Raw genomic sequence first — 20,169 nt, 5'->3', positions numbered from 1 at the left:
CAAGCCTTGCAGTTATTAGTGCATGCACTGTCATTCCAACACTGTTTATTAAATAAAGGGCTGCTGCAGGATATTGTGCAAGGGCTTGTAATATTCTTGCGTAGTGTCAGGAAAAGGGTTCTCAGTCAGAGCTAAAGCTTCAGAGCTTCAGAGCAGAGGCTACAAGAACACCTTAAGGATTTATGAGTACTGCACTGAAAGTCATCAGAAATTTTGAAAATCACATCGTGGGTCCTTAATAGGTTGTGTGTTTTCAGGTAGGTGCATAGGATAGTTGGAATGAAAGAGGAAAATTTTATCAGGCACATCTATAAGACTTCTGCCTCCAGAAATTGTTAATAAGAAAGCCCTAGTATAAGGAAATCAAAATTACCTTTGCCTGCCAATTGATCCTGAAACTACTTAGGAATTCTGCTGTAGCAATGAGTATATTTCCTGGCTGATGAAAGCAGGTGCTGGAAGGAGTTGCAGCTGGAGGAAATAGAACAAAAAGCAGGCAAAACATCCTTCATAGATTCATCAGGGCTGCATGATAAAAGCTGTTTAATCAAGAAATGTGCTCCTAGGATGTGGCACGCGCACAGTCTCTAAATTTTCATATGGTCTAGATAGGTCCAGGATAACCAGTCCAACAACATTCTCTAGGGATTGCATCTCTTGCAGACTGCTTGTTTCCCAGACATACATCTACTGTGCCCAAAACTCAGCTCATGTCTCAGTGACCTCTTGTAGCATTTGCTGGTCCACTCCAAAATACAGATACCAAAGGAGTGAAAACTCAGCATGTTACCCAGGGCATTCATGACCACGTGAGCTGTTTAACCCTGATTAAAATCTACCAGTCATCAGACAAGAGGATGAGCCACACATGTACAAATCTAAGTGGAAGACCATTCAGAGAAGAAATTAATCAGATATGACATACCTGTTCTGGCTTCCACAGAATATAGACTGTTTCCTATACTGAGCTACAGAAAAGAACGCTATAGGAAGAAAAACAACTAGCAGTAGGCTATAAGTAAACATGAGCTTAAGTAGTTCAGAAAAGAGAGATGAAACAGAACAAATAATTGCAAGAGGGTGCAAATTAGCTTACCTACACCCTTCTTCAGTTTACACCCACTCTATAACTGATGTTCTTTTCCTGCTATGCCTCAGTGCTGGCCCCTTCTCATGTATTGCATGGTATTTGAGTGTCTTAGATCAAATGAGGTAAATTCAGAAATGATGAGTAAAAAGGGGCAAGCTAAACACCTCTGCATGCCTGTGTGTGTTGTGAGTCAAGAGTCTGGAACTATAGCTGAAACTACATCAGCCAGCCCCAATGGTGCCCCGCTCTGAGTTTATCTCGTGAATAGCTGCTGTGTATCAAGTAGTACAGAGAAAACCATAATCGGTCAGTTCAGAAAATACCTTTATGATTGTCTAATCTGATCTCCTGTTTTACATAAATCTTAGTGCACTCTCTAACACTCTTCTGAATTAACAACTTTTTAGTCCTCTGCTTTGCAGAAGAAGATCTGCTGCAATGTTTCTGAGTGAAGTCTCTGGGACATGGTAGTCATGAAAGACAGTACAGATATAAAGAGCAATTCCTCTCACCCCTATGGCATCCATTGGACAAATATGTAGTTGGAAGCACCTTTTTTTTTTATGTGACATACCAACAAATCTGTACTAAATTTAACAAAAAATCATTTATTGCAAGTGAAATCAAAACTTCTGTGGGAAGAAATAATTTTTTCTAATTGCTTATTTGTGTTCTAACTTTATCAAAACCCAAGATGCTATGTCAGACTTCTGTTGACTAAGAGGAAGGATGGTCTTCCATGACATGATCCTTCTGATGATCTCCTTGTTTCTTAATGCTGATTGACCCCGTCATCTTGGAAAGTCTCCTCTGTAGAATAATACTTGTTTCCCTCCATGACAGGGGATTATGATTTATGTATATCCATTGCTGATAAAGGCCATTTAATTATTTGGAGAGGTATTACACTAATACTTTACATTCTCATTCAGACTGTTAACAGTTGAGTGTCTCACGTGTAGTCCTGCTTTCTTCCTCCTTATTATCAACCACAGGGGATGTCTTACCTGCACTCCAGCAAAACTGAAGTCCATGGTCGACTCAAATCCACAAACTGTGTAGTAGATAATCGCATGGTAGTAAAGATCACTGATTTTGGCTGTAATTCAATTCTGCCTCCAAGGAAAGGTAAAATCAGTACCTAATTGGACTTTCCTTTGTGGTTTCCAATCAAATGGAATTTTCTTATATTTATAGTCCAGTAGCCTATAACTACATCTTTTACACAGTACAAAACATAAATAATAATAATATAAATAATAATAAATAATACCTAATCTGAATCTCCCCTCTTTCATCTTAAAACCATGACCCCTCATCCTGTCACTGCACTCCCTGATAAAGAGCCCCTCCCCAGCTTTCCTGTAGGCCCCCTCTAAGGACTGGAAGGCTGCTATAAGGTCTCCCTGGAGCCTTCTCTAGGCTGAAGAACCCCAACTGTCTCAGTCTGTCCTCATATGGGAGATGCTCTAGCCCTCTGATCATCTTTGTGGCCCTAATTTGGACTCACTCTATCAGATCCGTGTCATTCTTCTGATCCTATTTAGTCTTCATTTTACAAATTTCGTATTTAAATTTATATTATTTATGCATTGTAATGTATTTGTCTTCTTTCTTTGCTTATTAGAAAAATTCTTTGACAAGCACCCTCAGATTTTTTTGGCTACTAGATTTCTTTCCTTGAAATAAACTTACTGTTTCACAAGAGATCTACAGATCCATTGTGACTGGATGCTGCAGCCTGATATCATAACATAGTCTCCAGGGTCACTGTGCTCTGATGACTGTTATGATACATCACCAGCATGTCATTCTGATTTTGATGTACAATGGTACCTATTGCACTAGAAATACAGATTAATTATATCTGTAGAAAGAAAGTGGTTATGAGCAGGTAATATTGCGTCAGGCTCAAAAGCATATTGAGAATTATTTCAATAGATTCATGAAATCAAGGCCACTGGGAAATATTACAGTCTTTTCATCTGACATCTTGTGTAAAAAACTGCATGCATCTAGCTCAATAATTTATGGCTCAGACTTTTTTTGTTATTGCACCGGCATTTCTTAGTCTTATACAGATGCATAGGCTATTTCTAAGAAGCCCTTGAAAGGTAGCTAAGAAAAGCAAGTTCATTGCCAATAATCACAACTTTTCTGGAGATGTGAGGATCTATATCTACAGAGGAAAATAGTAGGGTCAGCAAATCCCAGACAACTGAAAACTACCAAATCACAGTTTATCTAACCTGTATTGGTATTAGTTTCTCAAGAAATAATGCTAAAGTAGGAAATAAACATTACCAATGGGTTCTGAGTTTGATACGGAAAGAGAAAAAGGAAATATTCCTATAGTCAATGGATGCTCTTAGAAGGATCACCATTTTCAATTACTTACCTCCCCTCTCCCTTTACCTTGTCCCCCAATGTTATCTGGGTCTTCAGACCTGTGGACAGCTCCTGAGCATCTCCGTCACGCTGATGTATCTCAGAAGGGTGACGTATACAGCTACGGGATCATTGCCCAGGAAATCATCCTACGCAGGGAGACCTTCTACACCAGACACCGCTGGGACAACAAAGGTAAATCCACAAATTTCTCCTCTGTTGCAGCTTTCTGAGATGACATGTCTGTAACTGGTCCATTTCCTGAATTTTGTGAAAGGCACTGTCTCTGACAGCTGCTTGGAGTGCTGCTTCTTTCACTGTGTGAGGAATGAAGAGCCCATTTGAAGGGTCTCACTGTGGGTGCAAGTGTCCTTATTCTTTCTGTAAATGAAGTTTGGATTGAGTCTTCTTGCCCTTTCTTCTCCCTCCTCACCCTGGCCACAGCATGATGGAAGTTAACCTTGTACGATGCTGTCCATACTCACTGTGACATTTAAGGCCACAAAGGTTTTTTTGAGTTGTGCCTGACATAATAATTCACTCATATTAGGCACTGTAAATCAGCAATGTCAACACAGAACAACAACAACTCAGCAGCGTGACACAAGAACAATTGGGATTTAAAACCTGGCAATTCAGACCTTATTCAAGCCCTTCAAAATTAAATTTAGTCATTAAACTTCTGTCAGAAAAAGCATCTTCTGTAGTGCATCCATTAAACCCCGTCTTGTGCATTTTGTGACATTGTTTTTGAGTGACTAACAGCCCAGTTGATCCCAGTTCCCAGAATCCAGGCATTATTATACCTCAGAACTGACATAAAAGCATGTGTGGGTTTGGGATTTTCCTAGTGACAGTTACCAACAACAAGTTTAGACTTTGCCTTTACCTCTGAGTCATTCTAATAGATCCGCCTCACATTTGTGAATCATTTTCTCACATCTAGAGAAGCATCTGGACAGCATAATAGCTCTTTTCCTGAATCACATTTGAAAATAATTTCTGGGGCATGTTCATCATCCTACATTATTGCAGTTCTGTGTTTGTATTTGGGGAAGCACAGCATTTCACATCACCAACTCTTTAATATAAATGTAGACCTAAAACAGATTAGAAATGCTTGTTTCCCTTCAAGTAAACTCTTCAGGACTCCAGAGTTATGATAAGGTAGAGAAAACAAAAGTCTTTCTATTCCTTTTTCTTGGGAAGAGGCAGGCGCAAATTTCACAAATATGACGATTTTACAAATATCACTAAAATAGGTGGAGAGAGGAAAAAGCAACTTTCATTTTGATTTGCAAAGCAAATCCATAGCAAAATACATTCTTTGAATGGTTGGTTCAGCAGTTAGTCTTTCTGTGTTATGTTAATGGTTGTTAAGTTAGCCTTAGATACAGTTTCTGGGCTCTTCTGAGATGTGGTGGCATCCTCACTGCCCTGAGTTTGAACCTGGCTGTCACAGTCACATTCTGGTTCCTTGTTTTAACTTTGACCTGCTTCTTAACACTGCATTTTGTCATTTTAGAAAGACTGTCCCTTTCAAATAGCATCAGGTTAATCCATCCAACTGAAAGAATTTTTAGCACCTCTAGGTGCTGTTATTGGAGATGGTAACACATGTCATCATGTTTAGTAAGACAGCAATAAACTTACTGAAGCCTGTTTGGGAAATCTGGATTCAGTGTAACTTAGAAAAAAATCTGCTTTTTAAACTTCAGTTGAAAAATTAATTTTCCATTCTGCGAGGATATTGTTTTCTCCCCTAAGTTTTTCCTTTAAAAGCATGAATAGGTGTCTAAGATATACATATATTGCTAATCTAATGGTATTATTCTCGGTTTTTGATTATAAAATTTGAGTAAATGTGTTCAACTTGGTTTTCAGCAGTTCATCAAATTTCACGTAACAGAAAGGAACGAGTGCTATTCTATAGTGCTGGAGTGGCTCTTCATTTAAATGCCTGGATTCATTCATTAGAGAAGATAAGGCAGTAAGAGGTTGAACCATATTCATTCAAACACCTTTGAATTTTGTTTGTAGCATCATCTAACTTTGGAAGACAGTAGCTCAAACTTGGGTGGCATTAATTTACAAATATTTGAGGCAAAAAGAGGAAAAAGAATATCCAGTCAGAGTCAGTGGTAGTGGGCAAAGTAACATCCACGGTGCACATTAAATAATCTGGTTTTTAAGCATCATGCAGAAAGTCTTCCAATGGCTAGGCTATCAGAAGTAAATCACTGCAAGCTGGAAGACATGATGTTGATATTTCGGAACAACTGATGTAACTGCTTCTCCAGGACTTCATTGGTAGCATCAAGGACTGTGTTCAGATTTTAAAAGAGTTGTTTAAAAAGCCCTGTACATAGCCTCCATCCACCAGCTATGGAAAATGAAACTCAACTTCCAGGTACTCAGTAAGCCAATTTTCTCGACCTGCAAATATGTATCAATCGACTTAACATGCAATGACATTGCTACTAATGAAAGAAAAGAAGTCCCACAAATGCAATGGGCACACAGAACTGGATTTCTAATGTGTAGAAATAACTAGGTCGTAGTCCTCTTCACTGACTTCTCTGTCTGACAACTGTTAGGCTGGCTGGTTGCTCCACTCTTCTGCAGAAACAGCTCATTAGGTGCTCAAGACTGTGACAACTTGTCACGTACCAAAGCTCAATTCAAGCTGTCTCCTTGTTCCTCTACTCTCTGCCACTGGCTAATTGCAGTGGTTTTAATAGTTGCTGTTGCTTCCTCTCTCAAGTGTGTGTGCAGCATGGAAATGCAACACATTCCTCTTGCATACATGAAACTTATACAGAATCTTCTGTCTCTTAGACCACAGAAGACTTCTTAGCAGCCTCTTGACTTCACAGCATTTGGAGGCTCAACTCTTCTGCTCCTTCTCTAGTCTGTAATTTCTGTACCACAAAGCTGAAAGCTACTGCATCTTCTTAGGATGATCATGCATACTTAGGCATCTCCAGATGCTCTAGACTTGCACATACCATCATGAGTACAAACCTCCCTCACCTCATTATATGCTTCCTTCAGTAAAATTTTCTCCCAAATACAATTGGACATTATTAATAAATGTGTTTCATGCTTGTTCACAGATCCTTTTCAGTCTCTCTTTTTCTTCCCCTGAGGTAAAAAAATTGCTTCTCTTTTTTTAACTCCCTCCCTCTGGAACTCTTGAGGTCTGGAGGACAAAGAGAGATGTTTTTGCTTTAGCTCTCACATACTCTGCTTAAATTGACTTGTGCAAATGAAGCCTGCATTCTGATACGTTCAGAATCCAAATAACTTTCATAGAATGGATGTCATGAGTAAGAGTATGAATGAGATAACAAATGCGGTGTTTTTAAAATGCAGACATTAATGGACTAGTTTTAAGGAAGTCGAGCATCTGCAGGATGGTTTGAACAGCTCTGATGAGAGCTGTATGCCTCCACTTTTTTGATCAATGGGCTTTTCACATTGTTTTTTTCTATGGTTATACTTCCTGATGACAGGCACACTACTAATGCCTAATACTCATTTGGAAAGATGCCATAACCGTATCTACTGTGACCAATAAATAGTCATGTACATTCCTATTCATTTTGCTTGCAGGGGCCTTCAAGCCAGCCTGCTTTGATCTTGTGCCATATAGTTAGAAAAGCTCCAAAGTTGAAATTCATATCAAAATGAGAGAACTGTCTTCAAGACTTCTGTTTGTACAGTAACTCATAATAACACAAGGAATGTCCTTCTTATGCTTTTTTGTTTAAAATTTTGCATCTTTTTCCTCTGTTAGAGAAACTCTACAGAGTGGAGAGTGGCAAAGGACCGAAGCCTTTCCGACCAGACTTGTCCTTGGAAACAGTGGGAGAAAGAGAGATGGAAGTAAGCTAATAGTTAACTAAGCCATTTTCTGGGTGAAGGATGGAAGTTCTGGCCAAACTAGACCTCATGATCATAGGAGGATGAAAACTATACACATTTTATGCCAAATGCCCTAAGCTCATGGGAAAAAAACAGTATTTTATAGTTGTTACCAGTGAAATGGAATACAAATAATAAAAAATATTTCATTGGAAAGAAATGGACACTTATATGATGCCATTCTTCTGACCTGTTTTAGATATCTTTAAGATAGGATGAATCACACCCTAAATATACCTCTCTCCACTGACTATATAGTCCCTAAGGCTTCTTGCTGAGGTGAAAATATCTGTATTGTAGACACCTGCATATTCAGCAATGAATCCCATTCTTTTATGGCTGAATCACTAGTTTCAGAAAAATCCCAAACACAGGGTATTGGAAATATAATTACCACAGCATTTACTTCCATGTCAATAACTGTATCTGGCACAAGATCCATTTGCTTGCCTTTCATTTATGTAATTTATGTATTGCAAATTCAAATGAAGAACATGTCACTAGTCACCACAGAGTTAAGTTTAAGATGCCTGCAATGAGTGTCCTAACCATAGATTTAAAATGGTTAGTCACACATTTTAATATGTTGCCAGTCAAGAGTAACCGGAAACTCCCTAATAATCTAGTGCTGTTTAGCACCATTGTCCTTCTATATCCATTATTCCAGAAGACTTTCCTTAAACTTTTGTTTGAAGGTGTATACGCTAGTGAAGAGCTGCTGGGAGGAAGATCCAGAGAGAAGGCCTGACTTTAAGAAAATCGAGAATACTCTGGCTAAGATATTCAGGTGAGCAGCAGGGGGTCAATTTTTTTTTAAGATGCTCCAAACCCCTCCTAAGAAAGCTCATATTTTTGGATATGTGAGCTGGTGCAATTATGATTCAGTCAGTGGAAAAACTGTGAACCTTCACTTAGAGCCTCTTTTATTCTTTGGGAGAAAAGTAGGTGAGCACGTGCATATGCATATGTACATGTGTGTACACGAGCATCTATGCATATATTAGCTGAGTGAGGGTAAGATGATCACTGTACCTCAGATTAGTACATTGTGAAAGTAGTGAGCTGGATAATTAGAGATTTAAATTATTCAAGTAATTGACCCCCTGTCTCTAGTCAAGAGTTGGACAGTGACTCACGTCAAAGTTTCGGGAAACAAATGCACAGAAATGTTTGTATGATGATTAGAAAGTTTGGATGAGCTGGGTTGTTCCATGAATGAGTTCAGATGGTCCCAAATTAAGTTGACTATATGTGTTGGGCTGTAACTCACCAGAAGTATTAATTACAGAGTTTTGTTGGTATAAAGTTGTGGGATAATAAGGGCCATAGCTGCATAAACCCTTTGAGGTTACATAGGCCTTTCATATGGCCAATGCTACATTGTTCCTGCAGGGTTTGGTCTGAGTTAATGATTTCAACGTACAGACAGTGAGCTTTTAATCACTTTACTTGGCAAATCACTCCCTAGTTTTTAAAGTTCTCCTCATCAACAAAACCCAACAGTACTGACATAATTTTACACTTCACATGGGAAGAAAGACAACTGCACTGTGCATAACTGAATGTATCAATTGCATAATCTTGCTGCAGCTGAATAGAAAGAAGAGCAATGAAGCTGGTGAAGGGGCTGGAGAACAGGCCTTATGAGGAACGGCTGAGAGAGCTGGGGTTGTTTAGCCTGGAGAAGAGCAGGCTGAGGGAAGACCTCATTGCTCTCTACAACTACCTGAAAGGAGGTTGTAGCGAGAGGAGGGTGCTGGCCTCTTCTCCCAAGTGACAGGGGACAGGACGAGAGGGAATGGCCTCAAGCTCCGCCAGGGGAGATTTAGGCTGGACATTAGGAAAAATTTTTCACAGAAAGGGTCATTGGACACTGACAGAGGCTGCCCAGGGAGGTGGTTGAGTCCCCTTCCCTGGAGGTGTTTAAGGGACGGGTGGACGAGGTGCTGAGGGGCACGGTTTAGTGTTTGATAGGAATGGTTGGACTCGATGATCTGTTGGGTCTCTTCCAACCTGGTTATTCTATGATTCTATGATTCTATGTCCTGGTGCAGTTCTTAAGGCTCTGTCCTACAAAAGCAAGGAGGTTGCCTCTTGCCACATGCAAAATGATGTTCTCATGGGGGATCTAAGACGGTGCACCCCTGGCATAAAGATTTGTTTAAATGTTTTTAAAGGCCAGTTGAGTACAATACTAATCTGACTCTTCTGGCCAGTCTTGCCCCATCTACCTTCAGACTGTGTTGGTGAGTGCAAGCTACCCAGACAAACAGTGGTTATGAGTGACTCATGTTACCATACTTCTGCTTCTAGGAGTAGGCTGGAATGTGCAGGATCTTGTGAGAAAAAATAGCTCAGGAGCTGCTAATTGTTCCATTGAATTGTTCTGATTTCTACACAGGCAGGCCCAAGTTGTCTTAATCCTTCTGCCTGAAGTCCCCATCTAAACATTATATGCAATTTTGTACCAACTATCTTTAATTCCCTCTCAGGATTCAAGCTTGTCAGTTGGATTTTACAAATGAATGTTCATGGATTACTCAAGGTAATCATGAGGTGACGATATTAGCAGGGCTAGGTGATTTAAGGGTGCTTTAAGAATTACCAGCTCTAAGCGACAAGCATGGGTCACAGACTTTTAATTTATATACATAAGCCCTCCAAACAAGAAAAAGAATGATGCACTTGAGGCACTTTGAATACTAACTACATGGAAGTCAAACACTGAAGAAGTTTTTTGCCTCTCTCACCAAAGTACTTCCATCAACCTTTCTTGTTGGCTTCTTGTGTATTTCTGTCGTTCTCAGTAACTACCATGGCCAGAGCAATGAAAGCTACATGGATACCCTGATCCGGCGTCTACAGCTGTATTCCCGGAACCTGGAGCACCTGGTGGAGGAAAGGACAGAACTGTACAAAGCAGAGCGAGACAGAGCAGACAGGCTTAATTTCATGTTACTTCCAAGGTAACTGCCCAGGAGGATTTTCACTGCCATTTTATTTACGTATGTCACCTGATTCTTGGAGATTGGGGATTGGGATTAATATTAATCTTCTGTTTCTTTCCTGTCTAATCTGATCCTCCTATGGAGGAAAGAAGATGATGAGCCCCTGACATCCCCACCCTATGGTGGAGTTCCTTGCCAAGATGGTACTAGGACCTGTTTGTTGTCTTCCTCAACCTCTCTTCATGCACAAGAACTCTCTTTCCAAAACAAACCTCTTTCTCACTGCCTTCCTGGAAACACTTAGATCTACACTGATCCCGCATCATGGGGTTCTGTTCTGCTGCAGCACCTTGCTAGGTAGAAGGAGTGGCTCCAGCTGGAGAGAAGGAGTGCAGTTCAGGCTGGTTTTTAGCAGTGGCACATAGGGGCTGAGGTGGGGTGGGCCAGACTGAGCAACATAGATGCTTCAGAGTATAGTATAGGAAAAGTATTATTGATACTATAATATTGGTAATACTAGTAATTTTGGTATTGTATACATTTGTATTAATAAAACTATCCTGGCATATCATTACTAGTTTTAAGGGTATTTAAGTAGTCAGGGTATTGATTTTATGACTCATCTTAAAAAACAAAAAAAAAAGTGTGTGTTCAATCCGGGTTTGGGGAAAATTTGAAATGATCTGGCTGTGCAGATCATGCAAAAAGAAACTCATGTTTCCTTCCACTCTTTGTTGTTCCTGCTTCTCTGTTATTGTCTCACTGTAGATGGAACACAGCTTTATGCAACACCTATAATATTCTGGGTCTCTTTCAGTTATTCTCTTCTAGTATCTCCACTAGGAACAGATATTTCCTGGATTTAGAAATGCAAGAAAATGAAGGTCCTTCTGAATAGATATTGACTGTCATGGTATTGAATTTTTGTTCCATAAAATTATCAGACTATGATATCTCATTTGGATCTGGATAACTCCCGATGAGGTGATACAATTACCAGGATGAAATTACTTCTATGCTGGAGAAACAGAAAAATATGTCTGTTCTTACTTATTGTGTGGGTAGGATCATAGAATCATAGTATCAAAGAATAGTTTGGGTCAGAAGGGATCTTAAAGACAATCTAGTTCCACCCCTCCAGCCATGGGCAGGGACACCTCCCACTAGATAAGACTGCTCAAAGCTCCTCCAACCTGGCCTTGAACACCTCCAGGGATGGGGCATCCACAACTTCCCTGGGCAACCTGTTCCAGCACCTCATGACTCTCATAGTGAAGAAATTCTTCCTTATGTCTAGTCTAAATTTGCCCCTCTCCAGTTTATACCCATTGTCCCTAGTCCTATCACTACAAGCCTTTGTAAACAGTCCCTCCCCAGCTTTCTTGTAGCCCTTTCAGGTACTGGAAGGTCGCTATAAGGTCCCCTTGGAGCCTTCTCTTCTCCAGACTGAGCAACCCCAATTCTCTTAGCCTGTCCTTGTATGGGAGGCGCTCCAGCCCCCTGATGATCTTTGTAGCCCTCCTCTGGACCCGTTCCAACAGCTCTATATCCTTCTTATGTTGAGGATTCCAGAACTGGACACAATACTCCAGATGAGGTCTCACAAGAGAGGAATAGAGGGACAGAATCCCCTCCCTTGACCTGCTGGCCACACTTCTTTTGATGCAGCCCAGGATACAGTTTGGCCTTCTGGGCTGCAAGCACACATTGCTAGCTCATGTTGAGCTTCTTGTCAATCAGCACCCCCAAGTCCTTCTCTGCCGGGCTGCTCTCAATCACATCACCCCCTAGCCTGTATTGAAATCGTAGATTGCCCCAGCCCAGGTGTAGGACCTTGCACTTGGCCTTGTTGAACCTCATGAGGTTCTCACAGACCCACTTCTCCAGCCTGTCCAGATCCCTCTGCATGACATCCCGTCCTTCCGACATGACAACTGCACCAGTCAGCTTGGTGTCATCTACAAACTTGCTGAGGGTGCACTAGATCTCGCTGTCTATATCATTGATGAAGATACTAAGCAGCACTGGTCCCAGTATAGACCCCTGAGGGACACCACTTGTCACAGATCTCCATCTGGACTTTGAGTCATTGACCACTACTCTCTGAATACCACCATCCAACTAGTTCTTATTCACCGAACAGCCCACCCATCAAATCCATCTCACCCATCTCCATCTCTGATGTTGTGGGTGACAGTGCCAAAGGCTTTACAGAAGTCCAGATAGATAACATCCATTGGTTTTCCTATGTCCACTGCTGTGGTTACCCCATCATAGAAAGCCACTAAGTTGGTCATACAAGATTTGCCCCTGCTGAAGCCGTGCTGACTGCCATTAATCACGTCCATGTCCTCCATGTGCTCTATCGTAGCTTCTAGAAGGATCTGTTCCATGATCTTCCCAGGCACGGAGGTGAGGCTGAAAGCCTGGTAGTTCCCAGGCTCATCTTTTCTACCCTTTTTAAAAATGGGCACAATGTTACCCTTCTTCCAGTCACCATGGTCTTCTGACTACCATGACTCTTCATGGCAATCAGGAGAAGTCCTTGGTGACTGGAAGTATGTAGGTCTACATGTCAGAAGTTTCAGAATTTCTTTCGCATTTAACTCAATATTTCTGACCTTAGCCAAGAAGCTCAGTTTCCTGTGCTTCAGTTTCCTCATAGCTATTAACACACTTGGATTTTGTAAGGCTGTAGTGCACTAATTAACATTAGTAAGTGCTTTGAGGTCCCTGGCTGAAAGGCATTAAGGGCACCTAATGCGTGATTACAGTGGCAGTTTTCAGCAAACTATTTGATGTTTCCTACACAGTAAGCAATGATGTGGCTGGGTTGCATGAAAAAATACCTTTAATATTAAACGCAGACTACTCATCTGCCTTCTCACCTTCTCTATTTCCACAGGCCAGTAGTAAAGTCTTTGAAGGAGACTGGCCTGGTAGAGCCAGAGCTATTTGAAGAAGTCACTATTTACTTCAGTGACATTGTTGGCTTCACCACACTTTGCAAATACAGCACCCCTATGGAGGTGGTAGATATGCTGAATGATATCTACAAGAACTTTGACCACATTCTGGACCACCATGATGTTTACAAGGTGATGAGTTCTGCACTTTTACTCAGTTAACAACCACAGAACACACAAATCAAAATGGATGATGTGATGGGTTTGGGAGTCTGTCTTCCAAGCAAAGACAAAAGAGAGAAAACCAAATCAAGATTACCTCATTTCAATGTACTTTCAATGTGCCTGCTTATAGCAAATATTCTTTACTAGGTGGTCACAGATTCATTAACTGGAATGCTGGGTATGGGCATAAACATATACCAAAATGATATCAGCTACCTTATACTAATCAATTCTGCTGTCCAGGAAAGAAATGCTAAATCAGGAACAAAAGGATCTGATAAAACCTTTCTGCTTTTAACTCAATATGTAGTTTGTTATTCCTGCGAGTAGTGAGTTCTAATTTATTTTTCCACAGGTGGAGACCATTGGTGATGCTTACATGGTGGTAAGTGGTTTACCAAATAGGAATGGCAACCGGCATGCTGTAGACATCTCCATGATGGCTCTGGACATCCTCAGCTTCATGGGATCTTTTGAACTGAGACACCTACCGGGTCTGCCTGTTTGGATTCGCATTGGAATTCACTCTGGTACACAGCAGTGCTGATCAACAACGACAATGTTGTTGCCTTGTTTTTGAACAGAATAGACATTCATAGAAGACATGGTAGTACTTCATACATAACTGCTCTTCTTATGAAGAATCAGGTTGATTCTGACAATGTACTTGCAGGAAGAGCAAAAGAAGTAAATAAGTCACTTGTTTGCTCCCTTGTAGTGAAATAGCCCATTCCCATTCATTCATAGCTTATGTCAGTAGCTAGGAAAAGCAGCTGCCATGGTTCCTGGAATGACTAAGTTGTACCAAATAAGCCTTCACGGATTGCTCCTTTCTGAACAAAGTGGAGATTGGCCATGGCCAGATATGCTTGTCTAGCCACAAAATAGAGGACCATTTTACTCTTTTGGAGGCAAAAGTTCTGACAAGCCTATGTGGGAATTAAGGTTTTAATTAATCTATAAAATTATTTTTTCTTAAAGGACAATGGCAGATAGCTCCCAAGTACTCTGGGAAATTTTATCTTCTCATTTTTGTTTGTTTCAACAACCACCTGAACACCAGCTGCCAGGGGATGAACATATCAGGGGAAGTGACTGAGGCACTAGGAAACCCTTCATAATGAAGTTTATTTTCTTTTCCTCTTGCTTAAAAAACTGACAATAAGTGTATTTTTTTCTGCACAAAAATCGTGTTTAAACACAGTTAACACTGTGCAGCCATGTCCCTATTATGCTTTTACTGGATTATGCAAGGTGAACAGAGCTAGGCTTGGTTTGGCGTGGAAAGGGACACCACCAGTTACTTTGGGAAGTGAGGTACACAGGTGAGGAACGGAGAGCTTCAGCAAATACTGCACCGCTCTGCAACAGTGAGACACCTTCCAAACAAATAGTGTTTGGATCTACTTTTTTTTTCATTCTCTGCATCCTATTTCTAGGTCCATGTGCGGCCGGTGTGGTTGGAATAAAAATGCCTCGTTACTGTTTATTTGGAGATACAGTGAACACAGCTTCGCGGATGGAATCCACGGGCTTGCGTAAGGATTTAATTTTAGCTGTCAGTGTAACAGGACCAAAGGCTATTGGCTGAGTGTCTGTTTTCATCTGAGAACAACTTATTATCTGCTCGCAGAAGTTTCAAAGATTAAGACGTCCTGTTTGTTTTGATTACCAATTGTTTCACTGTCCTGCTGGGCAACAAAGAATTGTTGCTTGTTCATGCACCAGTGCTGGCAATGGGTATTACAGAGGCTCGTTCACTGGCTGAGTTCCTCTGGAAGATATGATACTTAAGTGCCTGGGATTTAATTTTACTCTACGAATAGCAGATTTTAGTTTGATCCAGAATTGTGTTACAACTCTGTTGTGTAAATAAGCTGCGTATTTTAAGTTGAAGTAATTAGGTCTTCATCTTCACCATTAGGGAACCGTGCCAAGAGCCAGTTTGTCTTCCTTTGCCCATTGTCTTCACGTGACTGTTCTCCATATAGGACACTCCCAATTATTCTTTTCCTTTCTGGCATCTAACAATAGTAGATACTACAGTCATCTGTTTTTCAGATCAACGGCTCTACCAGCTATTCCTCTCCGGATACAATACTATCTAGTGAAGTCAGTCTTTTTGTACAGTGGTGTAATTCATTCTTGTATAATTTATTTTGATAATAATTGGAGAAGCTTCTGCTATAGCACTAGTTTTCACATACACTCTGTGGTACAATTCCAGATTAAGCTTTTGGTGTGTCTTTATTTTTTAGCTTTAAGGATTCATGTAAGTGGTTCCACTATTAACATCCTGAAAAGAACAGACTGCCAATTCCAGTATGAAGTGAGAGGAGAAACATACTTGAAGGTAACCTTTACTATGCGCATGCATGAACACAGAGAAGAGGGGTAGTATAAAAGTATTATATAACTGAAAGTATCCCCAACTTAAGCTGGGGAACAAGAGTTACAGATCAATTGGTATCACAGCCTCTAGTGGCTGAAGATACTTCTATAAAGACAATACAGGCAATGAAAGCTCCCCAAGTCAGAAATGAAAGTAACATAAAGATGTGGAGAATAAATGAAGCATACAATTTGTAATAGAAAATTGTGGAGTGAATCATTCTGATGGAAGGGAAGCCGAATCTATTGTTAATTTGCTCATGTTCTGATATCTACCAACCCTTTTATTTCAGTCCATTACACTTGGCAGAGGTCTGTACTTGAGACCTGTTGGCAAGCAGCACAGCTTACCTCTTCCATGGCATGTGTTTCAGGTCTGGAACAAGGGAGCGGGTGTGCAGCTGCATTTCCCCCATTACTCTTCTCACATCTGATTTTTTATCCTTTGCTTTAAGCATGAAAACATGAAAACATGCTTAAAAACTGAAAACAAGCAAAGGCAAATACAGCAATGTGTAACACAGCATTATTTAAGTAAATTAATTGAGGAAATTGCATTCTAATCCCTAAACTGTGCTTTCTCTTCTTTGTCATACACATTAAGGGCAGAGGAACAGAAATTACCTACTGGTTGACGGGTACTGAGGACAAGAAATACAATCTCCCAACACCTCCTTCTGTGTAAGATGGTCTTAATATGTGAAAAAGGAAGACAAATTCCCAGTCTTTGGCTTTAGCCTTCACTGTTTCTTCTTGGCACTTGTTATGTTTTTTTTATACCTCTCAATTTGCCTTCAGTAGTTAGAGACTTAACAGCGTATGTGCATATAAACACGTGTAAATATTCATTACACGGGACTATGCTGAACATTATTTGTATATATAAGTACTTAGCAGGTTCATTTCTTTGGAAGGGAAATGAGACTTATGAGACAAGTCGCTGATGTGGTAAGTGCAAGAGATGGACAGAAAAATGAAAAACGTTAGTATTCCTAAAACTTTAATCCTAAACATGTGTGTGACAGCATAGTGGGAGGATAACTGCAACTGGATGTGCAGCTCTCTGTAATACCATGTTATGCCTGGGAGCTCTTGTAGGGAAATTTGCAGGAGGAATGAAATTTGAGAATTTCGAGCAGTATTCTGCTAGAAGAGATGGACAAAGTTACTGTAGTATTGCACAGGCATGAAGTCCTTAAAAATTGAACAAAAGCTTACTTTCTAGTACATAAGAGATAAATTATCAAAAAACTAAATATGAGGTTGATGTCCCAGGCTGAGCTATCATTAAGATACAGTTGTGTTATTTTTGAGAAACAATGCAAATTGAAGTCAGGATAATTGTCTGTATTTATTTAATGTGTATTTTGCATAAAAATTCTGCATTATTTCCTGCAAACTCCCTAAATGTGGAAGTTCTTCACTTTCTCCTCTAATCTCCTGTGTTGAATCATACTTTACTAAGTGGGAATTTGCTGCCATCTGCTTTGAAATGACAGTGTTTCAGTACAACTTGAAGCAATTACATGAAGTACAAGTGTTTGTCTCTGGGCTGAGCAGGAAATTATTCTATGTAAACTCAGAACTTCTTTTTTTGAATTAATATGATCAGTTGAGACTATCAGAATTATTGAATTGGTAGTTCTTCTGGAATTCAACTACTCAAAGTGCCTCTTGAGCTTGGTTACCGTGGAAGCTTTTGCTTCCTCATATAGGCTGTGACTGATAAAAATTGCCCCTTAAAATTGTCATATGTGGGGTAATCCAGCAAAAGCTGGACACACTGCAGAAATTTATGAAAATGTGGCAACTCTGTTACTGAAAGTCACCTGAAGCTGAATAGTGAAAGTGCTGGCACCAGTGATGGTGTTGAGAGTTAGAACCTATTTTGATTTGGAGTTAATCTAACTCACGTCTTCTTTTTCATACAAATGATCCTTTTTTCTAAGGTCGATGATCACACACCTACAAACCTGTGCAGAGACAATGAGCCGTACTATCTGGTAAAGGCACATGTAAATCCTGAATTCTGTTCCAAAATCCAGAACTTGAGTTTGGTTCTGCCCACACCTTCAATCAGCAGTGTGTGAATGTCATGTGCATCAACACAGGATAGAAATATTTAAGAAACACTGGGCATCCAGGGATCAATAAAAACATGTGAATTACTCATTTTTCTTTTCCATTGTGTCACTTTCAGGGAGAATCTGCAGCGATTACAAGATGACTTAGCAGAGATGATAACAAATATTCTTCAGAAAAGAGAAAATGAAGGGTTCAAGACCAGGGAGCTTTCACGGGTAGCTAGCTACCGATCAGGTACCCTGGAATATCTGCAGCTGGCCAGCACAGAGAAATCTGTCACATATCTTTAAAACTGGATTTCTAGTATGACTTAAAAAGATGCAGCAGCTCTCTGGAGTACTACATGTGAAGGCTGGAGGCTTATACTCTCAGCGAGAGGAGAAAGAAAATGCCTTTGCAAGTATCCTTTCTACCATCTGACCTGCTGTCAGTAAATCAAACCTCTCTTCACTGTAATGTCAAAATTGTCAGATGACTTCAGTAGGACACATGTAGCCTGATTTGAGGTAAATGAAAATGTCTGTACTTGAGTCTGGAAAATAGAGGGTTTTTTGGTTTGGTTAGTTTTTTAAATGTGATAGCCTGTTCAATAATCCACATCTGAAAATACTCACAGCAAAGCCTTAATTTTTAATGATTTTTAAATGTTGTATTTAATTTGTAATTTTTACTTGAAGAAAGATTTCCTGTAATATATTTGAAAATAATATTAAAAATATCATATGTAAATCCTGGATATATTGCCTTTTTGGTGCTTCTGTTGTATTCCATTCTGTCTCACATGTTTTGTTTAATCATGTTGACTTTGTTCAAGAGACAACACTTCTGTTATTTACCTTGGGAGATTACTTCAGAAGTTGTATGGTTTCTAAAGATTAACTGACTCTCTCGGGCCTGCAAAACAAAAATGGAAATCTTGCAAAAACAGATGCTTTCATATCTTTTCTCCACTTCTGCTTCGGTCCCCAAACCAGAAGTGCAACAGAAATGAAGGAAATAAACTTATCTGAATTTCTCAAACCTCGGAAACTTTCAATTCAACTTTTGGATGAAGTTACACAACTAGGCAGAACTCAAGTTTTACTGAAATGACTCACTCATTAACTGACACCATGACATTTATAAACAGCTTTTAAAAGCAACCAAAGTGCATGTAAAAGAAAATCAGCATTCACATGGAGGAATAAAGACTAGCAAGTGAAATTTTTGCAAAGGCCTCTCTGGTGCATTGGTGGCTTTCAAAGCAGAACTACTTCTTTCACCTTTGTCAAATATCATTCAGTATTCAAACCATAAAACTTGGTGCAAAATCATTCTTTTGGTTTTGAACTCCATTTTCATCCAAGTTAAACAACTTAAAAATGTTAAAAAAGAGCAAGCCACTTGCCTGTGTTTTTTCTTTATCACCCTAAACTAGTTTTGCAAGCACACATACAAAGAACAACCTAAGTGTAAATAGAAAGATCTGAAGTGCAAAGATACCTAGAAAAAGTAAATCAGGATGTGCTGTAGGGCTGATACTCTTGCCTACTGAATGCAAATTTCTACACCAAGGAACATGATACAGACAGAAATAGAAAACAGCATGTAATTAACAGTCACATCTTTCATGTTATATGTAACCAATTGTAAACGTGGACTGGCACTAATACCATGTCATTACTTCTTCAGTCAGTGTCCTAATGGAAGTGTTCATTGGGATAAGGACAGAAAAAAAAATGTCTGGTATTCTAAAACTGGTATGTTTTAAAAAGACTACCAGTACAGTAAAAACATATGAAGTCTGCTATTTCCTGCCCCATGCTGCAAATCAACAAGCTTTGTCTCTATGTCTGCGTTCTTGGGTGTGACTGCTGTGCTTCTTGGCACCATGGGTCTATTCTGATTGCTGTATCCGATAAGCTCAGCGAGTGTAGCTGTAATTCAGTGACGAGTGCTAGTCTCCTCAAGCCTGAAGAAGCCACTACTGCTACTACTACCTCAAGCAGAGTTGCTCTGATTTTTGAAGTGATCTAAATCCATTTTTAAAGAGGAGTTTCATGGATTCCATCCTTGACACCTCTAGATAGAAAATACAGCAGACATCTCCTGAAACTGATTGTTTAGTTAAACAGTGTTTAGTTTTCAGTAGCCCTTCTCTTTCCTGCATTTCTCAGATCATAAATTTCACGTAACTCATTGAAGATAAATAGTTACCTTAGCAATAAGC

At 39.8% G+C, this 20,169-nt stretch overlaps 1 protein-coding gene across 2 annotated transcripts in view; it reads left to right on the top strand.

Moving 5' to 3' along the window:
- GUCY2C (guanylate cyclase 2C) overlaps positions 1–19,915 on the top strand; it is a 48,503-nt gene extending 28,588 nt beyond the window's left edge. For both annotated transcript variants that reach the window (XM_069854677.1, XM_069854686.1), the window contains 11 exons: positions 2,086–2,218; positions 3,536–3,673; positions 7,278–7,366; positions 8,101–8,192; positions 10,213–10,371; positions 13,259–13,451; positions 13,840–14,014; positions 14,924–15,022; positions 15,743–15,837; positions 16,480–16,556; positions 18,076–19,915. In XM_069854677.1, the coding sequence (XP_069710778.1) occupies positions 2,086–2,218; positions 3,536–3,673; positions 7,278–7,366; positions 8,101–8,192; positions 10,213–10,371; positions 13,259–13,451; positions 13,840–14,014; positions 14,924–15,022; positions 15,743–15,837; positions 16,480–16,556; positions 18,076–18,250 (1,425 nt within the window). In that variant the 3' untranslated portion in view covers positions 18,251–19,915. The remainder of the gene's footprint in view (positions 1–2,085; positions 2,219–3,535; positions 3,674–7,277; positions 7,367–8,100; positions 8,193–10,212; positions 10,372–13,258; positions 13,452–13,839; positions 14,015–14,923; positions 15,023–15,742; positions 15,838–16,479; positions 16,557–18,075) is intronic.
- The last annotated feature ends 254 nt before the right edge of the window (positions 19,916–20,169 follow it).

The sequence above is a fragment of the Phaenicophaeus curvirostris genome, chromosome 1, assembly GCF_032191515.1.
Source record: "Phaenicophaeus curvirostris isolate KB17595 chromosome 1, BPBGC_Pcur_1.0, whole genome shotgun sequence".
In the NCBI taxonomy this organism is placed as follows: Eukaryota; Metazoa; Chordata; class Aves; order Cuculiformes; family Cuculidae; genus Phaenicophaeus; species Phaenicophaeus curvirostris.
The sequence above is the reverse complement of the archived record's forward strand: the minus strand, read 5'-3'. Positions and strand labels throughout refer to the sequence as shown.